The 27,281-nt window shown below is 46.4% G+C and overlaps 1 protein-coding gene across 1 annotated transcript in view; it reads left to right on the plus strand.

The window, feature by feature from the left end:
- SPATA16 (spermatogenesis associated 16) overlaps window positions 1-27,281 on the plus strand; it is a 138,367-nt gene that overhangs the window by 64,927 nt on the left and 46,159 nt on the right. Inside the window, exon 4 of the mRNA XM_035133809.2 lies at window positions 15,107-15,191. Within this exon, the coding sequence (XP_034989700.2) occupies window positions 15,107-15,191 (85 nt within the window). The remainder of the gene's footprint in view (window positions 1-15,106; window positions 15,192-27,281) is intronic.

Here is a 27,281-nt window from a genome sequence, read left to right on the forward strand (position 1 = left end):
ATCAGAGAAATCTACCACTGACATTCATCAGGTTCTGCTGAAGCCTATAGGAAAGTCCAGGCTGCCTGTTATTTAATTTGACACCAGCATATGATGTCAGCCTACATGCCAAAAATACCAGTTGCTATTTCTTATGCTAGACTTGTTAGGCTTCCAACAGTCCAAGTTTCTTGTTAGTGGGTTGTGTGTGTGGTTGTGTGTTGTTGTTTTTAGCTCAGAAATAACACTTGACTCAAACTGTGCTGGGCCAAGTTTTGGAGACTCCTTTGATTACTAATTTTAAAAAAATTTCCTCTCTCTTTACTAAAAACAACAGCAACCGAGCAAAATATTACCACCACTGGCATGATTTATTTTCTTAAAGAAGATGGCAAATGCATTCATAAGATAAGAAAATGCAACAGACCTGAAACTGCAGCCCCGCCACAGTATCAGGGGACGCGCACACATCCTAAGATCAGAATAAATTTATCCATTATAATCAATTAAATCACAGTTTTGCCATCTTAGCACAAATTGCCTACCAGCCCTGATTAGGTACATGGTGCAGTCCTGATTCTCACTGATGTTGAAAACCAGTATCTGAAACTGGCTGTTCCATTCCGGACTGTGGGGAGGGAGGGCTGGCCTGACGGATTGTGTGTTTGCATGCAAATATCTTCGTAGTTCTGCCTGAAGTGAGGCCCACAGGTATGACATTATGTGTGTGGTGTCTCTTTTCTATTGAGCGTGCATGTTTTTGAAATGCAAATACCACCTGCTTGGGAGGAGGCTGGTAATGATCAGGATTGCAGCAGGCAGAGAAGGGGAGTTTAACCGATTTGGGGGGGGGGGTTTCCAGTGAGTGGAACTAAGCAATGGCAGTGGTGACACCAATGGGAGGATTGAAATTTCATTTTCCATCCCTACCTCAGCAGGAGAGGAAAACCTTAAAACTCTCCCTCTTTGCCTGCTGCATTCCTGATCATTACCATATGACCCTGTGGATACTTTTGAAAATTATGTATGTTAAATGGAAAGGCACACTTGAAGTCAGTTCTTGTCTGGCTGTGACTCCTTTGACCTGGAAGCTCAACGTCTTAGTTGCTCTGTTCTGTCGAGTTTCCTGTCCCCCCCCCAATTTATCCATTATGCCTCACAGGGGGGGGGGAATGTTATGCCTTTCTTGCAGTGCACAATGGCCATCGTTTCTAAAGGAGACTCTCTTTTCTCACTGTGGTGGTGGTGGTGGTGGTCTTCCACTATATTTCTCTCACTGCGACATTCTGCTTTCGGAATAGAAACATTACCGCTTATTGCACCGAGATGGGTTTCTATTTTAATGGCAACCACTGTACAAAGAGAGAGAGAGAGAGAGAGAGAGAGAGAGAGAGAGAGAGAGAGAGAGAGAGAGAGAGGCGGCTCTGGCCCGGCAGTTAATGTTCTACTGCCTTGCAGGAGATTTATTTATTCTTCCCAGCCTTGGTCTCACACTGCCCGAGTCACCTGGGAATATGCACATTACCAAAACAGCATGCTCAGGTCCTTGTGGGACTGCCTTATGCCGCTTCTCAATGGCTTCTTTTCATATGATAAAGGTTCAGAGTTGGCAGCTTGCAAAGAGAGTTCAGGCCAGCCAGAAATATATTACTACAGCATTAAGTCACAGGGAAACGTAAAGTCGCAGGCAGGGGAGGAAAGGATTGATCGAGCTCTGGGCTGCTACAGTTGATTGTGATTTCCCTGTAGTGTCTAAAGCAGCCTTTCCTGAGCTGGGGCCTTCTAGGTGTGTTGTCCTACAGCTCACATCATCCTTTGTTGAAATCAGAATAGCAAAAATGCAGCTAAGAAGCTCAAATCATATATATGACTGAATGTGACAGACACCCTTCTTAGGAGATTAAGCCAATGTCCAGACTTAAGCATTCAAAAACTTTACTTGCAGAAACTTTTAGTTATAGATGAATTAAAACATAATATTTGTAAATATTATCCAAGCATGGACTTAGAATCTCTTCTAACTTCCAAACAACTGTACAATATTTTCCTCTTTTTCCAGAACTTAGCACTCAGCCTTCTGTATCTCAGTTTGGCCATGTTTTGCAGCTCCTATGAGAGATTTCCACCTTTACCTTCTCTTGCAGCTTTGTTCTTTCTTTCAAGCAGAGATGATGCACTCCAACACTCAATTCAACTTAACAGTGTTCACAGTGGATTCTAAAACACAGCCACCTTGCTTCACATAAAAATTGAGCTACTAAATACTTTCCATGTGACCATCATTAGCCAATCGCATGAGAACTACTAATGCTCTAGAATTCCGTTACCAACCAATCAAATTTTGTAGCCCAAAACACCTGAAGGAAGACAGTGTGAAGATTGCAACTGTTGCGAAAATTAGATTAACCAATAGGTGGGAACCAGAGTTATATTGTTATTATTAGTTTTTAAATTTGTATATGGCCCTTCATCTGAAGATCACGAGGGGGTTACAGCATAAAAATACAAAATGAAAATAGGAAATACATATCATAATAATAAGAAAAAAACTAATGACCCCATCCCACAACACATTTAAAAGACCATAGATTGCTTAAGGCCTGTTCATAAAGGAACATTTTTGTCTGGCGTCTAAAGATCTGTAATGAAGGCACGTGGTGAGCCTCCCTGGGGAGAGCACCCCACAAATGGGGAGCCACTGCAGAAAAGGCCCTTGCCACCTTCTGGACCTCTCATGGATGGGGCCCATGAGGAAGGGTCTATAGCTAATGACTGCAGGGTCTGGGTCAGTTCATATGAGGAGAGGTGGTCCTTGAGGTATTGCAGTCCTGAGCCAGTAAAGGCTTTATCATTCAGAACCAGCACTTTGAATACTACCTGAAGCTTCTCAGCCATCTTCAAAGGCACCCCAGGTGGCTCGCTAGAAGTCACCACTGGCCAATGGCAGTGAGAGTCTCCTGAAGGCATCTCACCACTAGAGTAAGTAAGGGCCAGTGTGTGTTCCTCTTGACACAAAAGAAGCTGGCGGCAAGGACCTCCCACCTCAAGACAGGATGCTCTCAGCAACTACTCCATCGCAGAGGGTTAGACTACATTACCCTTTGGGTCCCTTCCAACTCTGCAGATTCTATGAAACCCACACACAGAGTCACTCCGAGGCTTTTGGAGACAACTGCCCCACGACAATCTGCTCTGGGGGTGATGGTGTCACCATGAACCCAGGAGCAAACCTGTTGCAATGGGAGTGAGAAGAAGCTAGCAGATTCCAGCTAGGCCTCAGAAGGTCAAGCCTACCCTGCGCCCTCATAAAATTACCCAGCTTTAATACAAACATTCAGAGTGGCTTAGGGATTAAAATAAAACACAGCAAGAAAAAATGCATCAGAAACACGTCAATGTAAACAGAATTAAAGCAAAAAAAGAATCTATATGAGGATATAGATATATATAGACTGATATAGACCGTTGTTTGACTCAGCCCTCTGATGTCAATGGTGAGTTAAGATATATCATATCAGCAGTGTGGTCCTTGGTTCTTGTTGCTTAGGAAAGGTTTTTTGGGGTGTCAAATGTCACACCGTTTTAGCTCGAATGCCTCTAACCTGATCTGCATGGTGAAGGTTTCACCAAAGGCAAACCAACAACAGTCCTTCTAAGAAAACCGGAACCCTGACTCTGAAAAAATATATATCGCATAAATGTCTGCAGAGGGGTCTCAGGAAAACAAAGTGCAGGTCGCTGTGCCCTGTGATTGTATATCTCTTAGGGTTTTACTCCATCCAGTGGCCAGTTGCAGCAAATGAAGCTCACATCTGAAATCCAAACAAGTGTGCATGCACACAAAAGCTCATACCTATGACAAACTTAGTTGGTCTCTAAGGTGCTACTGGAAGGATTTTTTTTATTTTTTGTTTCGACTACGTCAGACCAACACAGCTACCTACCTGTAACTAGTACTCTGAAATCCACACTGTTCTGCTGATTTAGCTTCTTCACCTTCATTCTCCTTCTAGTAAAAAGGAAAAAGGCAAAGGAACTCTGGACAGTAAAGTCCAGTCAAGGCAACTATGGGGTTTGGTGCTCATCTTACTTTTCAGGCTGAGAGAGCCGGTGTTTGTCCACAGACAGCTTTCCAGGTCATGTGGTCAGCAGGACTAAACCGCTTCTGGTGCAACTGAACACCGTGACGGAAACCAGAGCGTGCGGAAATGCCATTGACTTCCCACCACAGCGGTGCCTATTTATTTATTTACTTGCACTTGTGTGCTTTCGAACGGCTAGGTTGGCAGGAGCTGGGACAGAACAACCGGAGCTCACCTCATTGCGGGGATTCGAACCGCTGACCTTCCGATCAGCAAGCCCAAGAGGCTCAGTGGTTTAGACCACTCCTTCTAGCACTCAGCTGCCTGTTCCACAAAAACTGTGCTCAAATTTTCCTACAGTAGGCTTTTTGAAGCCAAACCAACTGCTTTCTTCTTGAGATTCACCTGCCATTAACACCAGATGCTTGGAAGCCACTGTAGATGCTAAGAAGGGGGGGGGAGGGACGGGGGCACAGTCCCGCCTGCAAACCCTTCCAAGGGCAGAGATGGATGGAGCAATGCATCCCCTCCGACATTTCTCTGATGAAAATAGGGACATCCATAATAATAATAATAATAATAATAATAATAAGGCCCTTTCATCTGACTGGATTGCCCCAGCACTCTGGGTGGCTTCCAACATACTGTATATAAAAACAATAAACATTTAAAAACATCCCTATACAGAGCTGCCTTCAGATGTCTTCTAAAGGTTGTATAGTTACACATTTATGTGGCTTGGGGGTCGCATAACTCCATACCCTCCAACATTTCTCTGATGGAAATAGGGACGTCCTAAGGAAAAGCGGGACATTCGGGGACCAAAACAGAAACCTGGACAGCTTCTGTAAATCCAGGACTGTCCCTGGAAAATAGGGACACTTGGAGGGTCTGGCAATGGATGTGACTCTTCCATTTGTACAGCAGGCTGCAACTCATACCAAAGTCGAGAGAGAGAGAGAGAGAGAGAGAGAAATATATGAGCATAGATATATAAGATATATCCAAGCTAGGCAAGGAATTGTTACAGTTCAGAGACACAATTCTAGCCAGGCAGAAGTATTTAAGGAGAGTTTTCAGCAGGGCTGGAGAGAGGCAGCATGGCCTTAGGGACTCCCCAAGATATGGAGGGCAATATTCAGCACCCAGAACTAAGGATCCTCACCTCTGGAGTAAAGGCAGGTCAAGGAGCTCTGGATCAGTTCCTGGGTCAGGGCTCCTGGAAGCCCTATTTACCCTGCCTTGTGTATCATGGTGTCAGAAAGGCAGTGTGTGAATGGAATGGAAAAAGCAGACTTCTGCACACACACATCTTTCAGTGTCAGTTGTTACTAGTTAGTCCGGCTGTGTGTTAATAGCGTTAGGTCAATTGATTTATTTTCTCAGTAACAGGCTGCAGAGGAAAAAGCGTTTGGTACAAAGTTTCTAAAACTTCTTTAAAAAAAAAACCTCTGCTAAAAAAAAACTACTACACCTTAAGGTGCAAGCCCCTAATGGCCCATCCTGGTCCCAGTTTTTTCCTTGTAGGAAAGGAAATGCTTTTAAAACTTTTCAAAGAAATTCTCAAAGCCTTGGAAATGGATGTAGGAATAGAAAGCAGAACTCCGCCCTCCAGCAAAGAATAGGATAAGGCAGTAGGAGTGTCTTCAGATTTTTCCACACCTTGAGACTATACCCTAAAGCATGGGTGTCAAACACAAGGCCCGGGGGCCAAATCCGGCCCGCCAGACCTTGTCATGTGGCCCGCCGAGCGCCCCAGCGGGACCCAGCAGTGGGACCTTGCTGCTGAAGCGCCGCGCCGACAAAGCGCCGACAAACAGCTGGGGCCGGGGTGGGGGTTGAAAGGCGGCCGGAGCAGCGCCGCACGGAGAGTCCCAAGCCTCTGTGATGCAGCAGTGCTCTGTAGCACTTTGAATCCTCCTCCTGCCACGGCTCGGCGCCTGGAAACGGCTGCTGCTGCTGCTGCTGAAGCACAGACAAAGCACCCAGCAGCGCCGCGTGGAGGAGGAGGAGGATTCAAAGTGCTACAGAGCACTGCTGCGTCCCAGAGGCTCGGGACTCTCCGCACGGCACTGCCGGGCACCGACCTGGCAAGCCGCCTCCTCCTCCTCCTCTTGCCTCACCTCCTCCTCCTCCTGCCGCGGCTCAGCCTCACGAACGTGAAACTCTGAGGCTTTACGCACTTCTCCTAAAACGGACACCCGCTGCCTCACACTGCACGGGAAATGCTTTTTGCCCCTGGGTCCCTTCGCGCTCTTTTCTGGCGCTGAATCAAGGCGGCGACCCCCCCTTCCCTTTCTTTCTTCCTCTCTCTCGTTCTTATTCTTTCTTTCCCTCTCCTTCCTTCCTTCTTTATCTCTGTCTTCTCTCCCTCTTTCTTTTTCTTTCCTTCTTTATTCCTTCTTTCCTACGCTTCTTTCTCTCACCTCTTTCCTTCCTCTCTCCCTCCTGCTCCCTCTTTTCTTCCTTCCTTCCTTCCTTCCTTCCTTCCTTCCTTCCTTCTGTCCTTCCCATCTTTCTTCCTCTCCCTCATTCTTATTCTTTCTTTCCCTCTACTTCCTTCCTTATTTCTCCCTTTCCGTCTTCTCTCCCTCTTTCTTTTTCTTTCCTTCTTTATTCCCTTCCTTATTTCCTACTCTTCTTTCTCTCCCCTCTTTCCCTCCTCTCTCCCTCCCACTCCCTCTTTTCTTCCTCCCTCCCTCCCTCCCCTCCCTCTCCCTCTCCTCAGAAACATAGGATGCTGCTTTATACTTCTGGCCCTTAAACCCTGGAACCAGGAGAGCAGCTCCAGTGAGTCAACCTCAGCCAGTCCCTTTGGTGAAGGGTGGTGGCTCACTGGCAGAACATCTGTCCTGCATGCAGAAGGACCCCAGCATCTCCAGGTACTAGTAGCTCTGCAAAGGTCCTGCATGAAACCCTAGCGAGCCTCCACCATCCAGTGCAGTTACCAAAAATCATTTTTCAATAAATTGTACAATAATTGTACATTTGAATATCTACTTGCCATTATTCTGACTATGTTTCTGCTTTCATAGCTAGTTATTACTTACATTATTACAAAAAACAGTAATAATTGAATGCAGTGACAATAATTTATGATAATAAAGAGTGGACACATAGTCCTACAGATACAACCGGCCCTTTGAGGGTGACCAAACTGCTGATGCGGCCCCCGATGAATTTGAGTTTGACACCCCTGCCCTAAAGGCATGCTAAGGTCCTAGGCATGCCTACCCTGGGACCTCACAGAGAAGGACAGATGATGATGATGATGATGATGATGATGATGATGATGATGATAACGACCCTCTAATCCTCCATATATTGTTGGATTCCACCTCCCTCGGCCCCAGTCATTGTGCCCAATGGTCAGGGATGATGGGAGCTGTAGAAACAGGAACATCTAGAAAAGCCAAAAGTTGCTGTAATCGGATTCCAGGTTTGTCCTAAGAATTATTTGAAGCACTGTCGTACCTTGGTTTTGAACAGCTTAGTTCTTGAACGTTTTGGCTTCCAAATGCCACAAACCCAGAAGTGAGTATTCCAGTTTGCAAACTATTTTTGGAAGCCGAATGTCCAACGGGGCTTCCATGGCTTCCAATTGGCTGCAGGAGCTTCCTGCAGCCAATCAGAAGCCACACTTTGGTTTCCGAAAGTTTTGGAAGTCGAACGGACTTCCGGAACGAATTCCATTCAGCTTACAAGGTGTGTTGCTCGGTGCTGGGAGAGTTGGCCGTAGAAATGCGTAACCCCATCACTTTTGATTCATGGCTAGATGGCAAATTGTGATCAGCCTTGCAACCGCTCAGAAATACTCTCTCCTTGCAAGGTTCTAATATCATGCATGCATGTTTTCCTACGGCTGCTTTGGAATTGTGCGTTGTGTGTTGCCTGGGCAACCATGCCACAGCACTCACCCTTCTCTGCCTCTTGTGAATTGCGGCTTTCCTATGGATTTAGTCACCGACCATCCAGGATATTTGACATGGCCAGGAGGATAAGATAAATGGGAGTAATCCGGTCCATCCACCACATCGGAACATAGAAAGCTACCTCATACTGAGTCATGCCATTGATCCCACTATTGTCTACACTGATTGGCAGCAGCTGTTTGGGTTTTCAGCTTGGGGCCTCCCCCAGCTCTACCTAGAGGGTTGAACTCAGGACCTCCTCCATGCAAAGCAGATGCTCTACCTTTGAAAGGCTACAACTTCCATTAAAGGTTACCCTTCAGAGGTTAGGTCATTTCCCAGCAGTCTGGGACTTGTACACACACAGTCCAATGCACATCCCAACTGTCTGCATTTGCTTTTGTAAAGTTGCAGCTCCAGCTACATGCCAGAGATGCATGTTGCCTTGCTCTTGGGCTGTACTGCTTTTCCCGAGCTTCCATGGGTAGGGGACAGCCAATCTCCTTTCAAGTACAGAAGAGATGCATTGTCTTCTGGACAGCAGCCCAAGAGTGAAAAGTCAATGTGCAACGGCTCATAATTTATGGCGGGTGAGGGCTGAGGGTTTAGGGTTGAGGGTTTTGTGAGCGGGGGTTTAAGCTGGCATTTGTTTGGGCCTCGGGTTTGTTATCTTCTACCTCCCCTCGGCACACCTCTGTATGCTAGCATGATCTTGGGCAGTTCTTACACGGGACTTGCACAGGAAAACCTCCCAAGGAATTACGCCCAGTATTTTTACATGGTGCTTCCCCCACCCACCCCATCCCGTCCCTCCTTACTCTCTTTCCTGAAGAAATGGGGGCAGAATCAGTTTGACTGCTTGGCCGATAATCCTTGTCCCACATTCTGTACAGCAGAGGCAAATGGGTTTCCCTTGACAAGGGATTTCCTGTCTGTGATCTCAGGCAAGTCATTTAAGAGGCAAATCAGGGACCACTTACATTGCAAGAGTCCCTCTTGACTCTGTTAAATTGTCCCCTAAGTGACTTGTCTGGAGCTGGCATATGAAACAAGGCCTGTAATCCAATCTCTCAGATACAAAGCTTCAGAGGGGGTGGAACTGCGTGTCCAGAGGAGTACCATTAGTTGTCCCCCATGTCTCAGAAGCCCAACTGGCTTCAGCTAGAAGTTGGGCATTTATTCTCACTGATCCCATCCTTGGGATGCTCTTCCAGCAGAGATTTGGCAGGCGTCCCTGCTGTTAACTTCCAGGCATCTCTCAAAAGCTTTTTAATGATGACAGTCCTATTCAGTTGTTTACATTTTCTTAGGATAAGCTCGCTGTATTTATGATTATTTTACATTGTTTTGATGGTATAAGATGGTGTCTTATTGCATTACCACCTTGACATGAGCGGGTGGTTTGTAAATATTTCAAAATAAATGAATAATAATAATAATAATTTATTATTTATACCCCACCCATCTGGCCGGGTCTCCCCTGCCACTCTGGGCGGCTTCCAACACACATCAAAATACATTAAAATATCACAGACTAAAAACAGGGCTGCCTTTAGGTATTTTCTAAATATCAGGTAGTTGTTTATCTCTGATGGGAGGGCGTTCCACAGGGCAGGTGCCACTACCGAGAAGGCCCTCTGCCTGGTTCCCTGTAGCTTTGCTTCTCACAGTGAGGGAACCGCCAGAAGGCCCAAGGGTACCCCTGAAAATGGTTACCCAATGTCAAGAACACACACAAACACACACCCACAGTTGGTCACTTGTAATACTAATTATCTCATGTCCTGATATCACTGAGGGATGGGCGACTCCATTGATGTTGGCCACTGTGAGTTCAGTTCTCTACACTTCCACATCAAGTTCACATTTTTTAAAAAATAGCCATCAAGGAAATTCATCAGCATATTAGCACCAATTGTGGATGCAATTTTGCCTTATACACTTACTTTTACAGGGCAACTTCCCCTAATTTTATATACTGCACGTTACTTCCACTAATACATGCATTGGTGTGTATGCTTTACCCTAGGATGTGTATTTTTGTACACATTACTTTTCTGAAGAACTACAATGCAAAATATGAAGTGCAAATTTCGACAGGTGGCTGTGTTTTGGGTTGCATCTAGAAATCAGGTGGCAGAAAGTTGGCTTTAAAAAAAAATCTACCTTCCCCCCCCCCTCACCCATTTCATTTTAAGAAATGACTCTGCTTGTTAATAAACTCCCCATCATCACCTGCACAAATACTGCAGTTTTTAAAACAAATTAAGGGAAAATGCCTGAAAGCGAAGCAGATAGACTTGATCACAAAAACACAATTCTGCCTAACTTGACACGGTGATAATACGAGTCACAATAAGCTATAACGTCCATCCAATTATCTGCAACATTAATGAGTCAAAGTCATCCTTTTCCCTATGAATTACTTCCTTTAATTTGTTCATCACGCCAATTCCATACTTTTCAGTAAGCTCTCCCAAGCCAAGTCTGAGGGTACTTCCAGTGATTAGCTCATAATGTTAGGGTTGGCAAACGTCAACAACTTTTTGCGTCTGGAACATTACTTCTTGAAAAATGGCCACCCTACAGAATGTTTTTTGAGCAATTGGTAAATTCATAACCAATAATTTCACCATACCGTACTAGGTGAAATCGTCTTAGCACATACCCCGCAAGTGTCCTGGAAAACCTGGGACATCCCGTGTTGTTGTTGTTGTTTTGTGAGAGAACGGCAGCCATTTTGGTTGCTGCGACCTCGCAGGATTTTGCAGCATACTAGGCAAATTAGGTTGCATCCAGCTAAATTACATTCAGAATGGGCCTGCTGAAATTAATACTGAAATGAATGGGCCTAAACTAAGTTCGCTCATTGGGAAATTTTGGTGTTGTCAGCAAGTCCGGGGCACTCATAGGCCTGGTAGGACACGCAGCATCATTGCCAGGCCTGCCCTCAGTGGTACAAGAGCAGCACTGGCAAGAGAGCTAGGCACACCTAGGCTGTGAAAGCAGCAAGCCTATTCGCCAAGGCCGCCCAGAGAGGGCCGTCACCTGGAGGAATAGAAGCCACTGTGCCCAGCACGTCACACAGCACCTCCATCATTCTGCCCGGACACTGAGGTCCAGCACCGAGGGCCTTCTGGCGGTTCCCTCGTTGCGAGATGCCAAGTTGCAGGGAACTAGGCAGAGGGCCTTCTCGGTGGTGGCGCCTGCCCTGTGGAACGCCCTCCCAACAGATGTCAAAGAGGAAAACAACTACCAGACTTTTAGAAGACATCTGAAGGCAGCCCTGTTCAGGGAGGCTTTTAATGTTTAATAGATTCTTGTGTTTTATTTTTCTGTTGGAAGCCGCCCAGAGTGGCTGGGGAAACCCAGCCAGATGGGCAGGGTATAAATAATAAATTATTATTATTATTATTATTATGGTGACCCCACCATGCAAAGCAGCAGCGGGGCAGCCACTTCCTCTCCCTCTCTGGTGCCATTTCTCGTGGGTGCCACCCGAGGCAGCTGCCTCACCCCACATCAGTGTTGGACTGGCTCTGAGTGGGCCCTCTAGCTCTGGCCCGAGGAGACTACCTGCTGGCATTGGGTCTCTTCTGTATAAGGCAGAAGCTCATTGATCGTCCTCTGTCAGGCTTTGGGGGATCGGATCCGTCCCCCGGTGGCAGTAAATAAGCAGATCAAACAAAAGGAGCGTTTCCTACCAGTTTGCTGCTTTAATAATCAGAGAGAGAGAGAGAGAAAGGAATGCATATCTTTCTAGAAATGGTGTTGCTCCCAGTAAAGGTTCCCTCCTCCATCCCCGTTAAGGTACGTCAGGCATGTCCAACAGGTAGATCATGATCTACCGGTAGATCACTAGACGTCTGTGGTAGATCACCGGTAGATCAGTGGCTCCCCCCAAAGAAGCTAAAAAACTTTGGCTCCCCTAAGAAAAGCTCAACATCTTTGCCCTGCATCCCTAAAATGATCTGAACCCCCCCAAAAAGGGGGGTAGATCACCGCCAGTTTTTAACTCTGTGAGTAGATCACAGTCTCTTGGAAGTTGGCAACCCCTGATGTACGTCACTCCTACGTCGGGTAATCTAAGCTTGTTGCCACTGAGCTCTCTGTTCTATCACTCTCAAAGCCCATCTAGTCTTAGGCAAAGGGGGGTCAGGAATGCTGTCCAAGGACTCTGAATCTGCCAGCTATCTCTCTCCTGGTGTTTCCTCTTCTAGCTGCTCCTCACCCAGGATTTCCCAGCTTTCCCCCTCTGCAAACCACTGTTCTAAATCAATACTGTCCTCCTGCCCCATTCCTCCTCAATCCAGCCCCTGACATCCTCATTGTTTTCATCAAAGTTCCCCAGATTTTTGCCACGAGAGATGGGGAACTTCTTTAGCATTAGATTCTAAGCAGGTTCCCCCTCCCACCAATGCACCAAAGTCAAGAGATGCACACCTCTGTGCAAGGATAGATTTATCTTTTGCTGGGCCTCCCACAGAGCATCACAGCAGTCGTCTTCCCCTCTGCCTTCCCCACGACACCCAGACAACTCTGAACTGCTTTGTGATTTAAATCCTCTGCTTCCTTTATTTTCTCTCGGCCATATCTCATTAAGAACATAATGCAGCTTGCGAAAACATGTTCTAAAATGGTATTACTACTAGCCTGGGATTAGGGTTTTATAACACATGTAACTCGGGAGAGAATTCCAAATTCAATTTACAGTAATGTCAAGGAGCAATAAATATATCGGCAGTGATGGGGGGCTGGGAGGGAGGGAGACGGGCAGCGACAAGCAGATAGGAAAGCATCAACAAATAAACTTTTTGTGCTAGTAATTAGGCACACAAGATTATTATATGTTTAATTGACTAAAGTGACAATTTGGAATTACATCTGGTTGCATTTAATTGGATTTGGAATCTCCAGAGGGGAAGGAGAGAGGGGGGGTATTGGAGGAGCAGCCATAAAAAAGCAAAGTGATTTTCTGAAGTCTGTTAAAACCTACATTAATATCCATTGCACAATAGTTTTTAATATCCTCTCAGTCTAATAAGAGAAATGTGGTAGTTGTTACAAACACTCAGGGCACTAAAGCATATTCAATTAGTTGCAAGATTTGCCACCTCTTCCCCACTCCCCGCACCCCCAAACTCCACCGCAACAAGCATAATTTAATCAAAGATGAACTATGTTTGACTTTGCCACAAACTGAGATATTCTCCGATACCAGCAGCATGCTATATCACACATTCAGCTGCTGTCCTGGAAGAAATTTTGACTATATATAATGTGTGGGAGTCCATAAATACTTTAAAGCGAGCCGGAATAAAACATTTTTGAGTGACCGTTAAATATTTGCTCACAATAAAAATGGGAAAACCCATCAACTGCGGGAGGGGGGGGGGAAATGTTAGGGCCGTTTCCTCCTCGCACTTTTGTTACCTAATAAAACAGCTCCCCAGAGTTTCCAAATGCATGCTATATCCTTTTGCCAATGGCTGATAATTATGAATGTATGCTAATATAAATAGCTGCATTCGTAATGTGCCTTAGTCCTTGCTTGCCTTAGTTTGCAAGAGTGTCCCTTTGACAGGGGGGTATGGGACGGTGGTATCCTGCCCCAGATCCTGAGCAGCAGCCTGCTTTTGCTCAGGGTAGGGCAAGTGGAAGGCAAAACCAAGCCCTCCAACATTTCGCCAATGAAAATAAGGACGTGCTATTCCATAATGATGATTTTATTTATACCCTGTCCATCTGACTGGGTTGCCCCAGACACTCTGGGTGGCTTTCAACATATATAAAAACACAAGAAAACATTAAACAGTGGTACCTCAGATTACAGGCGCTTCAGGTTACAGACTCCACTAATGCAGAAATCGTACCTTGGGTTAAGAACTTTGCTTCAGGATGAGAACAGAAATTGTGTGGCGGTGGCGCAGCAGCAGCGGGAGGCCCCATTAGCTAAAGTGGGGCTTCAGGTTAAGAACAGTTTCAGGTTAAGAACGGACCTCCAGAACGAATTAAGTTCTTAACCTGAGGTACCACTGAACTTTTTAAAAAACAAACGAACACTTCCCTACACAGGGCTGCCTTCAGATGTCTTCTAAAGGTTGTATAATTACTTATCTCCTTGGCTTGGGGTTTGCATAACTCATTATTATTATTATTATTATTATTATTATTATTATTATTATTATACCCCACCCATCTGGCTGGGTTTCCCCCGCCACTCTAGGCGGCTTCCAACAAATACCAAAATACATTAAAATATCACAGGTTAAAAACTTCCCTAAACAGGGCTGCCTTTAGGTGTTTTCTAAATATCAGGTATTTGTTTATCTCCTTGACCTCCGATGGGAGGGCGTTCCACAGGGCAGGCACCACTACCGAGAAGGCCCTCTGCCTGGTTCCCTGTAGCTTTGCTTCTCGCAGTGAGGGACCCGCCAGAAGGCCCTCGGCGCTGGATCTCAGTGTCCGGGCTGAACAATGGGGGTGGAGATGCTCCTTCAGGTATATAGGACCGAGTCCGTTTAGGGCTTTAAAAGTCAGCACCAACACTTTGAATTGTGCTTGGAAACGTACTGGGAGCCAATGTAGGTCTCTTAGACCGGTGTTATGTGGTCTCGGCGGCCGCTCCCAGTCACCAGTCTAGCTGCCGTATTCTGGATTAATTGCAGTTTCCGGGTCACCTTCCGGGTCTGCCCCACGTAGAGCACAGTAGTCCAAGCGGGAGATAACTAGCCAACTCCTTACCCTCCAACATTTCTCCAATGAAATTAGGAACGTCCTAATGAAAAGCGTGACATTCCAGGATCAAATCAGAAACCTGGACAGCTTCTGAATCCGGAACTGTCCCTGGAAAACAGGGACACTTGGCTAATACTCGGCTGAGTGAGTCCCATTATTGAAGCTTCTGGTCCTTCCACGCTCCCCTTTTGCCTCTGGGATGGCAGCTATGGGGGCAAGAGGTACATCTGAGCAGGCCAGAATTTGCACGGGGGCCACTGCTTGCTGGTGCGGGGCTGCAAAGGTTTCGTCGCCTGTGCGGGTCTTTTAGGTCACGAGCACTGCATTTCTGTATTCTCATCAGTCTCCTTCCGCCCCCTGAATTATTTCACTTGCTTATTCTGTTTTCGTCGTTAGGAGTGCCATGGTTGCTGACTACATGTACTGGCTGTCAGGAGGAAGTGAGCAGCATACCAGCAAGCTCATCAAACTGTATTGGCAGGTAAAAATTGATGGCCCAGCGAGGGAGGAGGAGCCCACCTTGCTGTTAGGACCCAAATGAAGGATTGGTGCTTAAAAGACTGCCGGCTAAGGTAGCTGCGGGGCTTATCAATCAGGAGGCCATTATATTGCAGTAACGTATTTATAATGAAGTGGCTCCCCCCCCCCCCCGCTCTCTGTCTCTCTCTCTCTCCCTAAGACTAATTTTAAGGCTAAAAATTCAAGGTTGTTAACCCTTGGCTCATACTTCAATTTTACAGACAGCCATAACATTTCATTTTTGATACTGTATCATTCCAACAGATAGATAGATAGATACCAGTATATCTCTTCTGCTTTGGTACACAGGCCTACCATAAGGAGGAGTTGGGTCTGGTGGGAAATGTGCACCATATTTTGACGTCCTTTCATGTGCATTGCAAACAGTGAGAGTTAGCCTTAGATAGAGTTCTGCCTCCAGTGGAATCATTCACTCTCTCCTGCAGAGTGGGATAAAGGCAGGGTGGAGAGTAGAGAACAGCCTTCACCAAAGGTGTCATGGGCTTTGAAGAAACTCGATCTCAGGACGCAAGGGAGAAATGTGCTAAGAGGAAAGCACACTTGGCAAATCCACACCGTGATCAACTCCCGCCTGGAAACCAATGTCCCCACTGTAGAAGGGCATGTGGATCCAGAATTGGCCTCCACAGTCACTTACGGACCCATTGTTAAAATCGTGTTTATGGAAGACAATCTTACTCGGCTACGAGTGATCGCCAAAGAAAGAAGAAGAAGGAGAGTAGGGATGCTTGCAGAAGTCAATATTTGCAAATTCTTCATCCACACCTCTGAAACCAATGTGCTGATCCTTTTCCATCTCAGGGGACAAGGTCCCCAACAGATTTCTGAGCCCTTAGCAGTTTGCATGTATCAAAACTTAAACACAAGTTTCGAGGGAAACAGGCATTTAAACACACCTTTTCAATGGCAGACTAATGCAGAAAGGGAAATGAATGGCAGTTGGGGGGCATGCAAAGGTGGCATGGACCACGAATAGGCAAGTTCACCCATCCCTACTGCAGAGTAGAAGGCCCAAGTGACTCACAAGCTTTGTTTTATGTGTCACACAAGCAGGGAAAGAGGGAGATGAGAAAAAAACTTATTCACTGCTCAGTCTTGCTTGATGGAAAAACGAAGTTAACACACTTGAGCTATGCCATCCTCTTTGTGGCTAGGTGAGAACACCAAGTCTCTCTTCCTTTTCAGAATATGCTTCTGTATTATGAGAGCTGGAGGTTTCTGGTGCTGGAAACCATGAAACTTCCTTTGCTTGGCTAGGAATTTGTGTCTACGACATCATGTCATAGACGGCTTAAAGAACACGCTAGCCAAGATGCTAGACAAGAACTTCATTGTTCTCCTGTACCCAGTTACAATAAATATAATTAATCCAGCCCCATATATAATGACCCTATCCACACAGGGGAACAGGAAACAAGAGAAATAAGACAGCATCAACAGGGACTTACGCTGGGGCAGGGGAATCTTACTCACCCACCAAGCATCAACCAAAAGATTGGACAAAAGATTCCTGCATCGTTGACTAGATGACCCTCGTGGTCCCTTCCAACTCTACAGTTCTATGATTCTAAACAAGTCTCTCTGGAGGAAATGTTTACTGGAGTGCATGTACACCCCATTTAAAACCTTATTTCTCCTTGAAAAGCCTCATGTTCCACAGGTAGCCAGCTATTAATATCTGAGAAGATTATAGACTTTGCAACATGTTTATGTATACATTGCACCATTCCTCCCAAGATCTCAAAGAAGCATATGTGGCTTCTCACTCCCTTTGTAGTTCAGGAAAATGGTACGTAAGGGAGGATTGCTGATAGAGGGAGATGTTTTTCTCTCTCTCTCTTGTAATGCTAGAACCTGGGGGTCATCCAATGAAGCTAAATGTCGGGGAGATTCAGGACAGATAAAAGATAGTACTTCTTCCCACAGCTCATTGTTGAACTAGGGAGTTTGCTACCTTGAAAGGTAGACAGTTGAAGACCTTATCTCCTTCTGCACTGGGAGATGGGCCCTGTCAAATCCATTTTCAGTAGCAAGCCCAGGTTTGCCGTGCAGAATGCATAGAAACACCTCCCATACTGACAGCATCCAGGTCAACTCTAACCACAGCAGAGGCAGAAAGGGAACAAGTTGCTTGTGCCTTACATTTAGTAGTTCAGAAGAAGTTGACATGGTCCTCTTCAGGTGTTGCAGACTTCACCTCCCATCACCCATAGGTAACACTCCCAGTGGTGGGTGGGACTTGGAGTCCAAAACATGGACTACCCGCAATGGTTAAGCTAGCCTTTAAGAAAAAGGTCCTCTTTATCCTTTAAAACTCCATTTAAAAACCCTCAGGCCATCCTCGCTCCCCTCTCCTCCTGGCTCCCCTCCTTTTAGTTTGTTGTTCTGGGTGCGATAGTGTCATCTTGCCTTGGGCAGATAATAAATTCTCATGGATTGAAATACTTTACAGCCAGGAGGAATGATTATCTGCTCTGACCTCCTACATAATGTGCAGGGCATATCATTTCACAAGCAATTCCTTCAAAAAGCCTAATATCCTGGTTGCATTATGGCATATCCCCCATCTCTCTCTTTCTCTTTATTTCTTTCTCTCTCCCCCCCCCCCCCACCAACACACAAAGCACAATCTCTCTTTTAAAGATTTCTGTGATGGAGAATCCATCACATTGCTTAGTATGCTGTCTGGGCTGATTAATTACGAGTTCGTTTGTTTTTCTAATTCTGCTTTGTTTTCCTTGTCAAAATTGTAAGACTCAAATAATCCTTCGGTTGAGGGGTATCTTTCCCCATATAAGCCAGCAAGAAAGGAAGCTGTTGATCTAGTGCAGAGGTAGCCAGATGAGCATCTTCCAGAGGTTGTTGTGCCCTCCAGATGTTGTTGGAGGCCAACTCCCACTAGCCATGGTCAGTAGGCCCACTGGTCATGGACAATGGTTGTAATCCACCAACATCTGCATGGCCCCATGTTGATTCTCCCTGATTTCGATTCTCCCCCACACCCCATATTAATTTGGGCTCTGCTGGTAAGCAGTTCTAATGGCTACATTTTAGGGTTGGGATGCGATCCCTTTGATATGGGCTTGAAAAAACTGGAGGTCCCCTCCTGCCTTTACTGTGCCGTATGCTGCCTGGTTCTCTTCTTGGTTCCCCAAGTCGAAATATAGTAAGGTCTTTCCTTGAGGAAGGGAGGTCTCACTTCTAGGCCGTAAAAGCAATGCAGCAGATTGTCATACCTGGCTGCAAATGACAATCTGTTGCCTCTTATCCCCTTCCTGAAGTAAATGAATTTTTGCTTGGGAAAACTGGTGGACTAGTAGTAATAATAATAATACTTTATTATTTATACCCCACCCATCTGGCTGGGTTTCCCCAGCCACTCTGGGCGGCTCCCAACAGAATATTAATAAGAAAAAAGCGATAAAACATCAAACATTAAAAACTTCCCTAAACAGGGTCGCCTTCAGGTGTCTTCTAAAAGTCAGGTAGTTGTTTATTTCCTTTACACCTGATGGGAGGGCGTTCCACAGGGTGGGCGCCACCACCGAGAAGGCCCTCTGCCTGGTTCCCTGCAACTTGGCTTCTCGCAACGAGGGAACCGCCAGCAGGCCCTCGGAGCTGGACCTCAGTGTCCGGGCAGAATGATGGGGGTGGAGACGCTCCTTCAGGTATACTGGGCCGAGGCCATTTAGGATTTAGCAGCTTAGGGGCAGCTTTCTAAAGTATTCTAATCAAAAAAGCATGGTGTTTGATGCGAACATGATCCCTAGCTAACAGGGCCAGTGGTCAGGGATCATGGGAGTTGTAGTTCCAAAACATCTGGAGAGCCAAGGTTGCCTATGCCTGCATATGGCCCTAGTTGCTTCCAGGTGGGGTGCCCTCACAGGTGGAGGTGGCATGCTCTTGCATTGGTCCAGGGTAGTTTAGCCCTCATGCTGACACCATAATATCCACACCAGGCCATTAGAAATAATGAGAACTGCAAAGCATAACGCCAACAGAATTTTCTGCCACAAGACAAGGGAGGAATGGATTTAAGGGAGGAGTTAAAAGGTAAAGGGACCCCTGACCATTAGGTCCAGTCGTGACCGACTCTGGGGTTGCGCGCTCATCTCGCATTATTGGCCGAGGGAGCCGGCGTATAGCTTCCAGGTCATGTGGCCAGCATGACAAAGCCGCTTCTGGCAAACCAGAGCAGCACATGGAAACGCCGTTTACCTTCCCGCTGTAGCGGTTCCTATTTATCTACTTGCATTTTGACGTGCTTTCGAACTGCTAGGTTGGCAGGAGCTGGGACCAAGCAACGGGAGCTCACCTCGTCACAGGGATTCGAACCGCCGACCTTCTGATCAGCAAGCCCTAGGCTCAGTGGTTTAACCACAGCGCCACCTGGGTCCTTAAGGGAGGAGTTAGATAAATTCATAATAGGTCAGGCTGTTTGGTAGGTACTGGGCAACCTTCAGGGACATTTTAACTGCAGCTCCATAAGAGCATTTGTGCTTTCCACGGCTGTTGTTGCCCCCACTGAGAGAGCCAGCAGTACTACTGACGTAGGAGAGAAACCACCCTGTGGAATTTTGCCAATTTTGCTCCCTCAAAACCAAAGCCAACTCTGATCATTGGTCCCAAAGCAGGCTACCTTCTGGGGAGTCTTTCTCCCACCCGCTCTGTCACTTTAAGGCCCTAGCGCACACTAACGTATAAGGCGGTGGCTTCGTTCTGAAGGCATCATTGACACTGGGCCAGTGCTGACAAATCCAAAGCCATTTGTTTTGTCCACTTCCCTTGTTTTTAGCCGTCTCTTTCTGTGTTCCTCTTATTTAAAAGGCCTCTGTTTGAGAAGAGCTTCTAATCCTTTTGTCCTTGGGGAGAGAAGGAGCAAAACATTTAAGTAGCAGCCCTATTTGCGAGGCACTGGCAGCAGTGTGAAATTGATGAGGATCATGACTGTAGACCTGCTTGGTGACATGCGTCTCCAAGTGCTAGGAGGAAAATCCTGCTTTACGGGCACATCCTCCTATTAAATCCTATTCCTTGGGTACTGAAATTATACCACTGTTCAGCAGCCAAGCACCTTGCCCGTCTGTACAGGAAGAGGAAGAGGGGGAAGAGGGAACACAAGCAGCTATGCCGATCACGCTTAATTTAGATGTGCCTTGGAGGTGCCATGCAGTGTGTCAAACACAGCAGACATTCATAAACCCCCCACTGAATAGTAGGTTTGGATTTCGGAGGTAATCTCTTGGTCATCGCTGTTTTAGCTGGACTGCTGGGGCCACCTACCACAGTGCATTACCATGTTACATCGCATTAGACTTTCCCTGGCTAGAATGATTTTGCGGGCCTGGAGCAAGGAAGAGAGAGAAATTCTATTTGGACAGCATTTAAAAGTAAACCTGCCCTAATTCAGATTTCCTGAAACAATACACGAGCCAGAAACAAGGCCATCCTTCAAAATCCCCACCTCTCCAAATTTCACAGCGCAGTTCTCCAGCCAAGCAATGCGTACAAAAATGCATATACTACGGTAAAGTGTGCATAAATTTTCACAATACCTCAAGGGCTGACTCTCTCCCCATATGGACTCACCCAGACCCTGTGATCATCTTCTGAGGCCCTTCTTCGTGCACCTCCTCCACGGGAGGTCCGGAGGGTGGCAACACGAGAACGGGGCCTTCTCAGCAGTGGCTCCCTGTCTGTGGAATGCTCTCCCCAGGGAGGTGAGGCTGGCACCTTCATTATAAACCTTTAGGCACCAGGGGGAAAGTTCCTCTTCAACCCCTTTTAAATTGGTTGGTGGGAGCAGGTGAGGGTTATTATTTGTGGGGTTTTGTTGTTGTTTATCATGTATTTTGTGCTTTTATGTTGTATTTTTATGTTGTGAACCGCCCTGAGATCTGCGGATGAAGGGCGGTATACAAATTTAGTAAATAATAATAATAATAATAATAATAATAATAATAATAATAATGCACATATTGGTGAAAGTAGTACAACATCACCCTGCAGTTGGCTGGCAGTATGGCTCCTCTGGATTGGCCACGCCTTGTATAGATGCCAAGTGTTTGGCCTTCTGCTCTTACTTGACCCGCAAAACAGTATGTTTGACTTGCCACTCCTGTTCCAAACTGTCTACACATCCTTGTCTACACTCTTGTATGATCATGAGGTGTCACTGAATGGTAAAAATGTGCTGGCGTTGCTCTTTCTGCAGCAAGGGTTGCCAACTTGGTGCCTGTAGGCACAACACACACACACACACACCCAAGGTCTTCCCTGATGCCCCAAAAGTCTCTGAGACACATCCGTCACCATGGGCATGAAGGAAGAAGTTGGAAGAGTGATGCTCTTTCCCACTTCCTCTCCTCTCCCCCCGGTGCTGAATTCAACTTTTACCCCAATGCCTAGGTGGGAGTGAGGAAAGAAGTGACCAGAAATGGCGACACCCGTGGCATTCCCCCGTGCCCATTGTCCTAAAAAGATATGCCAACCCCTAAATTGTCCAGGCATGTACAACAATCCCCAGGCTACCTGAGACAGTGGCTTAGGATACGCCTGCACAGAGAATTCCTGATGCAACAGAGAATTCCTCATGGGGAAGCTGCCTCTGTGCACATACGTATCTCCCTTGTGAGGTCGAAGTGACAGCTAAGTCTGGATCCCCTTTCCTGCGAAATAATACACTTACAGTTTGTGGTAGCATCTAACACTTCCTGAACTTTAAAATAAATCTCTTAAGCCTCTGTGGCTTTGCCTTTTAGAGCTCAGCAGAACACAGAGATGTATTTTTAGCCGTTCCGCAACGCCAGTTTTAAAATAACCACGCCATGTACAAAAATACTGCCGCCGTCTTAAGTTATTAAACACATTTAAGAACCCAAATAATAAGCTGATATGTGACGTGACCTACATTAGAGGAGGCATAAAACAGCAGATAAGCCAGAAGTTCTCAACTATTACTGTACATGCAATGTTTTATTCATTGAATGGTATGAGCGCTACTGAATGGGAAGGTGGGGGGTGCTGTGTGCTGTTTCCTTTCCCTCACCCTTAGAAAGAAAGAAAAACAGCCTAGCAATATAATAACAGTAAGAATGCTTTATTCACACACTATTCCAAAGCCAAGGTACCGTTGCAGATAAGACCCTCAACCTTGAGTTTCTCTAAGGAACTGGGAGTAAGACAAGTCAGGATCCCAGCTCAGAGGATGGATAAGGGCCACTATTCAGATATTCCAATGGGATATCATCTTCCAGCATCACCTACCATATTTACACTACTATGCCCAAAATGTCGCACAACGTGTTATGTATTCAGTGGTCTGTATTTGCCTGAGCTTGAGTCTGGACTAAGGATTCTGAGCTCCTGTGTTCTGACTCAATGCATGATGTCCAATCACAGAACATTTCAGGATTTTGGCCTCTGCCATTGGCGCTTGAACTCTGAGTCGTGATTCGCAGCTTGGAAGTATAGACAGCCAATCATGTTGGGAGTGGGAGTGGCCCAGGCTTTCAGGAATGTATATAAGCAGTTGCTTTGCCCCTGTTTCCCAGTTATGTAGTTCAAGAAAGGTTCTTGCTGTTATCGCTGTGCCTTGCCTCGTGGGAACCCACCTACACTTCACAGCATATCAGATGAGCCAGAGTAAACGTGTTAGCCACAATTACAATTAGTTTTCATTAACGGTACATGATCATCAATCAATCAATCAATCAATACAATTTAACTGACATAATCCAACATTTTATGACCTTGGAGGATGAACTACATTTCCTGGGATTCTTTGGGGGAAACCATGACTGCTAAAGCGGTTATGGATGTGATCTAATTGAAAGCACAACATAAAATTTAAAATATGCTACCGACAAACCATATATACTTTCATTCCAAAAAGGCAACATGAGGTTCTCTGCAGTTAACCTGCACGCATTGATTGACAGCCACTTTTTACCTGTCCAGGTGGTGGTGATTATTATTATTATTATTATTAGCTTACAAACCTACTTCAGCCTCTGGCCCACTGGAGAGTGTAAGCAGTCATCTAGGGATGAGGAAACTGTACCTTTCAAATTCTCTTGGACCACAGTTCCCATCATCCCTGTCCAATAGCCAAACTTGCTGGGACTGATGGAAAATGATAGTTCTGAGCTTGATAGTTCTAAGAGAGCTCTCTTTTTTTACCTCTGGGTGGGGGGAATCAGCTGCCGTTCTCAGGAAACTTCATTATTCCCCCAGGGAATTCTGCTATGCTCAGTACTCCCCTTTGGGGTACACCTGAGTCTTTGGGGAATGCCGCTGCATAAATCGTGGGTGTCTTTGGGGAACACTTTATCTCTCAGTCTCTTTCTTGACATCTTCCCAGATTCCAAAATAGCAAAGCTCTTTCTGCAGCTTCAGGTCATCTTATACAACTTGCATAGACATAAGGGTGACATATCATGCCACTTTAAAAACTCCCTAATTAAAGGCACATAAAATTATTCAGGAATTCCAGGAAAATGCAGAGAAGTGGTGTAAACAGAGCATAGGTCTATTGCAACAGCTTTCGCATAAAACAAGTGCTGGAAATTGAGGCCTGTGAGAGAATCTCATGGAATAGGAATAGGATGTCCCCAGGGCTTTTTTTTTCTACAGCCGGAACTCGCAGGAACTCAGATTTGTCACCTCTCAGGTAGGCACCATTGCCATTCTAAGAGAATGAGGGAAGTGTTCGTGGAAAAATACCACTTGACACCCCTATTTTCTTCGGAGAAATGTTGGAGGTTATCTCCTCAGCCCTTCCCCCACTCCTTTATCTTCTTCTCTTCATTCTTCCCTTTTCTTCCCTCATCCCCATATGAGCTAGTAACTCCTGGCAGGCAGAGAGAGTGAAATCTGCATTTGTATTGTAAATGAATACATTGCCGTGGTCACAAATATCTCCGCTGTTCTTTCCATTGTTGCTCCACACTAGTCTGCTGTTTGTTGAAGCAAACTGGTGAGTAGCATCAGTACTAGGTAGGAGCAATGATCCGTAATCATCTGGAGGAATGTTGTTTGTTGTTCCCTGTGTTACATAGGCCCAATTGGCCTCAACAAGGCGCTCGTCTTTCTCCCTTGATAGCAAGTGAGTTTAAGTCACAATGCTGTGCCCAAGATTTCAGTGTGCCATTATAATTTACCCAGCAGTTCTGAAGATTTCCAGTTGGCAGTTATCACTAGCCTCCCTGCAGTCAATACAGCCGTGGCTAATTCTAAATCTTCCTCATTAATTATGCCTTTCAAATGGCCTAAGAGAGATGGCTTAGGTGTCAATATTCTATCACATCTGATTACCGGTATGTCCTTAATAATATCTAGTATCCTTTGCCAAAATACTCTAGCGCAAGAGCAAAAATAACCTGTGCTCGATCCTATTCTCTTAAATGGGAGGGATCCCAGCCTTTCAGTCTACTACAGTCTGCCGTCCTTTGTGGATTCTTAAATAAATGAGCCAGTCTCTGGGGAGGAGAGAGCTAATGCAGAAGGATAGAGAGAGCTCCAAGACGTTGAACATCCTTAACACCAATTGCGTGTGGAGCCCTTTAACCCGACCAAGAAATAAATTCAGACAGGACTCAAATTTTGGTTTGGTTTTTGGCCACAACTTGATTGATTACAAAATGAAGTGAGTGGTTGCATAGGCTCTGGTTCACCAAAGCTACCTAGGGTAGCACTGACTCCAGGCGCACCATGAGTCAGCCAGGTCAACACCTGGGATGGGAGCCTTGAGTAGCGCCCAGCCCTGGTTCCCCCAGATCTGCCCTGAACTCTGGATCAGGGCACAACCCCGCTTGGGTAAGACCAACCAGGAGTTCTGGGGTTCCTTTTACAGCAATACCTGTGGGTAGGGTTGGCTAGGAATCCTGCCACTCCTATCAGCATGAACCAGAGCCTATCTGCCAACCGTACAAGTTGTGACGATTTGCTACGCGGCAGGCAAAACCCAAGTGGCAACAGCCAATCAGGCAAATGCAAAAAATTCTTACCGTGCCCTTGCTCCAAAACAAGCAACACACGACGGTATAGCAAGGTCAAGCGCAAGCCCTAAAATTAGGGAGAGGTGGGCGGGTGTTCTGATGCACTGCGACCGGAGAAGAGGATCTTGAGGGTCATGTGCAGCGCTTAAATAGAGATCCCTCTGCCTATTGACTGACATGCTCTTAGCCCAATTGCTCCCCCTCAGAGGGACCACCAATAGGGTGTTGTGGCTGCTCCAAATGTCCCCGCCCCAACACCTAGGCCTGCTTGCCGGGACCCACTCTTGTAGGGAGGACCCAATTTATTGATGCATTTACAGTATCTGCTTTCCTGGCCTGTTGCCAGATTTCAGGATAGGTTAACATTCATGATGAAGAAAACAGTGTAACCATTAAGAACAGAAAGAAACCACCACCAGTCCCAAAGCCCAGGCCGCAGGAGAAATTTTGCAAAGGTGCTTGGTGGGGGGTAAGAGAGTTTGGCCTCTTAAATGAAGAGCAAGTTGGGTTTTTTCCAGACCCACAGCAGGAACCGGGGGCATAGCTGCCAAGTTTTCCCTTTTCTCGCGAGGAAGCCTATTCAGCATAATGGAAAATCCCTTTAAAAAAGGGATAACTTGGCAGCTATGCCCGGACCGGGGGGGGGGGGAGTAAGAGGCTTCATTGTACCTTATGCCCACTTTAGGCAGCTGTTCTGCAGAGTCTGAAAGCAGGAGCGGGGGAAGCCATACCTCCCCCTCCCAAACCTAAAATTTTGCAAAATTCATTCCACCTCAAAACAAGCAGAATCCCTCCTTTTGCATGGGACAAATGCCCCACCACCACCACCACCCAAATGGCCATGGAAATTTGGCTCAGTGTTAGTTCAGAGCACTGAACAATCCTTACAACAGTCTTGTAAGGTAGGTTCATTTTTATTTATTTGTTTGATTGATTCACACTACCATCGGTTTGAAAAGTTCCAGAAAGGATCCTGCAATCAAAAGTTCAGCAAAGGGTATTATTGTTATTGTTATTTAAAATTCTATACCACCCTTAATCCCAAGGCGGTTTACACCAAGAAGGGCCTCAGATTATGTTTGCAGGGGTCTGGATCAGTTCAAAAGGGGAGAGGCAGTCCTTGAGGTATTGCAGTCCTCAGCCATTTAAGGCTTTATAGGTCAACACTTTGCATTGGGCCAGAAAACTAATTGGCAGCCAGTGCAGTTGAGCCAGGATCAGTGCAATATGCTCAAGCTGCCTTGCCCCAGTGAGCAGCCTGGCCGCCGAATTCTGCACCAGCTGAAGTTTCCGTATCATCTTCAGAGGCTAAACCTGATGGAAGGCACTCCTCCACTCCATTCAGACAACCTCAAGTGACAGCAAAGGATCCAAAAATCCTCCCAAGCTGCATACCCGCTACTTCAGAGGTAGTGTAACCCCATCAAGAGCAGAGTAGTTGTCATGAACACATCTGCCCCAAGTAGAGAGGCACAGCATGAGTTAGGAAGCAGCCAGCAGCAGGAAAGCTTGCGTTTCTCTCAGACAGCTGGGAGCAGCCAGCTGTCTACTCCTCCTGACACTGAAAGGAATGCAGATAAGACGCTAGCAGAATCCGGGATGGAGAGAAGCCAACTCACTCTAGAACAGGGGTTGGCAAGGTTTACCAGCTCCCACGGAGATTGTCCATGAGCCGGACTGGCGCAGACGCCGGAAATCGCATCTGCCCATGTCCGCGGTGCCGGAAATCACTTCTGCGCATGCCCAGACTCCAGAAATCGAGCCTGCGCAGAAGCGATTTCCAGCATCTGGACATGCACAGAGGCGATTTCCTGTATCTGTGCATGCGCAGATGCAATTTTCAGCACCGCTCGGTTTGGCACAGCACGCGGGGGACTCGGCAAGCAGGTGGCTCGGTTCGGGGGCAGCACGTGGGCTGGTAAAACGGTCTTCGTGGGCCACATCCGGCCCATGGGCCGCACGTTGCCAACCGCTGCTCTAGAAGCACAGGTAGGCTCGGAAAGCAGGAGGGGGAACATTTCTTCTCCGGAAGA

The sequence above is a fragment of the Zootoca vivipara genome, chromosome 5 (genome assembly GCF_963506605.1).
Source record: "Zootoca vivipara chromosome 5, rZooViv1.1, whole genome shotgun sequence".
NCBI classification, from domain to species: Eukaryota; Metazoa; Chordata; class Lepidosauria; order Squamata; family Lacertidae; genus Zootoca; species Zootoca vivipara.